The sequence below is a fragment of the Mycetomoellerius zeteki genome, unplaced genomic scaffold (assembly GCF_001594055.1).
Source record: "Mycetomoellerius zeteki isolate Tzet28-1 unplaced genomic scaffold, Tzet1.0 scaffold355, whole genome shotgun sequence".
NCBI lineage: Eukaryota > Metazoa > Arthropoda > Insecta > Hymenoptera > Formicidae > Mycetomoellerius > Mycetomoellerius zeteki.
The window spans coordinates 4,996-7,849 of NW_017257344.1; the positions used below are offsets into that span (position 1 = coordinate 4,996).

At 45.3% G+C, this 2,854-nt stretch overlaps 2 protein-coding genes across 2 annotated transcripts in view; both read left to right on the forward strand.

The window, feature by feature from the left end:
- Positions 1–371: 371 nt before the first annotated feature.
- LOC108725695 (uncharacterized) lies at positions 372–1,717 on the forward strand. The gene is made up of 2 exons (XM_018452878.1): positions 372–999; positions 1,113–1,717. The coding sequence occupies exons 1-2, from the start codon at positions 657–659 to the stop codon at positions 1,703–1,705; spliced, it is 936 nt and encodes a 311-aa protein (XP_018308380.1). The 5' UTR covers positions 372–656; the 3' UTR covers positions 1,706–1,717.
- Positions 1,708–2,854, forward strand: part of LOC108725685 (uncharacterized) — a 3,732-nt gene continuing 2,585 nt past the window's right edge. Inside the window, 1 exon segment of the mRNA XM_018452865.1 lies at positions 1,708–1,945. Within this exon segment, the coding sequence (XP_018308367.1) occupies positions 1,708–1,945 (238 nt within the window).

A 2,854-nucleotide genomic window follows, 5' to 3' on the forward strand; every position in this document is an offset into this window, starting at 1 on the left:
TTTTTTAATTATCTTTCTTAATATATTACTCTTTCTTAATATTAATAATGAATATTGATAATAGCAGCTATTTCAAATAATTATGAATAGTTTTAATAAATAACGATATAGAGAATTGATTTTTGGAAAATCAACTGAATATCATATTAATATATTAATAAATGCGTTATTGGGTACACTGTGTAGTGTGCCCGATGAATATAAAAATTTGTAATTAAGCTCCAAATTGTATTTATTCAAAATTTTCATTAAAAAAATGTAATCATATATATATTCAAAATTTTGGGTTTTCAAAAAATATTTATTCACAAACAAACTATATTTAAAGTATTCATATTTATTCAAACAAAATATAAACTGATAAAGAAAGCTTCAATAAGCAAGCATTATAACTATAACCGTTTGATAACTTTAAAATATGAATTATGCCTCCAGGTCTCGTCCAGATGGATAAATAATTGTAGTAGTGCGTCTGCGCACGTCCTGCCAACAGAATTCAAAATCTCTAGGGGAAAAAAAAAAAGATATTTTTCCCTTTTCCGTACCGTTTCCCTCGCCGTGCGTGCTCGGCCATCTTCATTGTGTTTTTGTTCACGTCAACCAACACTTCAAGTTCTGAATCTTCTCATTTTGCCGTATCTTTTAGCTTGCAAATTATGTCAGACTCACGTTCACGCAGTCGCTCAAGAGCAAGAGATCATAAGCGACATAGAAAACGCTCCCAGGAGTACGGGAGAAAACGCGCGAAGTCACATTCTCGTCTGCGCGAGGTTAAGCGCTCTCGTCTCTTTTCTGAGGAGCGTTCGCAGTCATCCTCGTCGAGGGCTTCACCAGGGGTCGGCGATGCAGTTCTCCTAGAAAGAATTCTCGACGCAGTACAGGAACAGGAGCGAAAAATAGCCTGTTTGGAAAACGAGGTTAGGGGACACGCTCTGCGTTCCCCAGAAACACAGCCACAAGATGAGCTGACGGCTCCTGAGAGCCGGGGTATCGAACCAGGTAAGCTCCCTTGTCGACCCTCTTTTTCTCTTGAAAATTGGCAAAGAGGGGGCTTAACCGACAGCTCTTCTGCGGCACAAAAACTCACGTCCGCTCGCCGGCGTTCTTTGCAGCCTCAAGGCCAGATCCGGTGGAGCGTTCGGTTACCTTTGCGGCAACGGATCCCGAGCAGGACGGTGAGCCATCTCTCGTTAACCAACTTTTTCGCACGCAGCGGGACTCGCTTGAGAAATTATCCTGGGACCAAACCATACTGGATTTTACTAAGTCTATCGTTCGGACCGGTTTGCCAAATGAGTTGCGTACACAGCTCCTGTCTAAATTTGAGATTAAAGAGGCACTTTTAATTTTAGGCCCGCCTAAACTTAACAGGATGCTTCTTTCAGTACTGAAGGCCTCTTCGACGGTATCTAAAAGAGACGAATACCAGTCTCTGGCTCAGTTGCAGGTAGCGGCTGCCCTCAACGCATTAGGCATGGGCCTCTCTTATCTCACGAAGCCCGAGGTGTCCTCATGTCTACCAGAGGATGCAAAGTCGGCGCTCAGCCAAATCGCTGAGGCCACACAGCTATTAGCGGATCATCAATACAGGCTATCCTTGGCCAGACGAGCCTTCATAAAACCGGCCCTGAACCTGCTGGGTAAATCGCCAGCCGATCTGGCTCCAATAGTGGCTTTTCGGCACTTCTTTCGTGGACGAGGTTAAGGATGCACAGGCTTGCGAGAAAGTGGCTCGAGTCCTCGCCAGAACTCCCGCAGCAACTTTTAAGGTTCTCCCGCAGTCGGCGGGAAAGGTCCAATTGGCACGAAAACAGGTTTCGTCGGGAAATGCGAAAGCCCCTGCCCGTCAGTCGAATCAACCTTATCGCCGAGCAGGAGCTTACCAATCGAAAAATCGATCTCGCAGATCACTCTCCCGCTCCCGCGCTCACCGCCGTTAAACACGGTAAGAACTGCAGGCCGTCTAGCTAACTTTCTGCACGAATGGGAAGCGTTGACATCGGATTCTGAGGTTCTGAGCGCCATAAGAGGGTATAAAATTCCTTTTGAATCAAGGCCACCGTCGCGTTCTCAACTTAGAGAACCAGTTTTTGCTGCCGCGACGTCGGCCTACTGTACAACAGAAATAGGGAGACTGCTAGAAAAAGGGGCCATCTATCCGGTACAGCCGTCGTCAGATCAGTTTCTATCTTTCTTTTTAATCGAGAAAGCCTCTGGGGGCATGCGCTTTATCCTCAATTTGAAAGATCTCAATGCTTATATTGATCCCCCGCATTTTAAATTAGAAGCCTGGCGGACGGTAGTACGTTTAATGCTGCCGGATGTCGAGATGGCTTTCCTTGATCTTGAAGACACATATCTATCAGTATTAATTCATCCTTCTTACAGGAAATATCTGAGATTTCAGTGGCAAGATATTACTTACAAATTTAGCGCTCTCCCATACGGCCCCGTATATCTTCACCAAGATTCTACGCCCGGTCGCGTCCCTTCGGGCCGAAGGTTACGAGTCCGTGCTGTGACGATTTTCTCCCTTTAGCCCACTCGAAAGAGGCCTGTCGTCGGAATGTCCAGACACACATCAACACCCTCTCGGAGTTGGGTTTCATTATTAACTTTGGAAAGTCGGAGCTAGAACCCGCACGGCAACGTAAATACCTTGGTTTCGTTTTCGACTCTGAGGCACAGTCTGTTGCGATCCCGGAACAGCGTCGGAAAAAATTGCATTCGCTTGTTTCAAGCTTTTCGGCTAAATTCTGCTGCTCAATCAAACATTTCGCGAGTATGATCGGATCCCTTATTTCCGTCTGTCCGGCAGTAAGATATGGCCTTCTGTATACAAAGGCATTCGAAA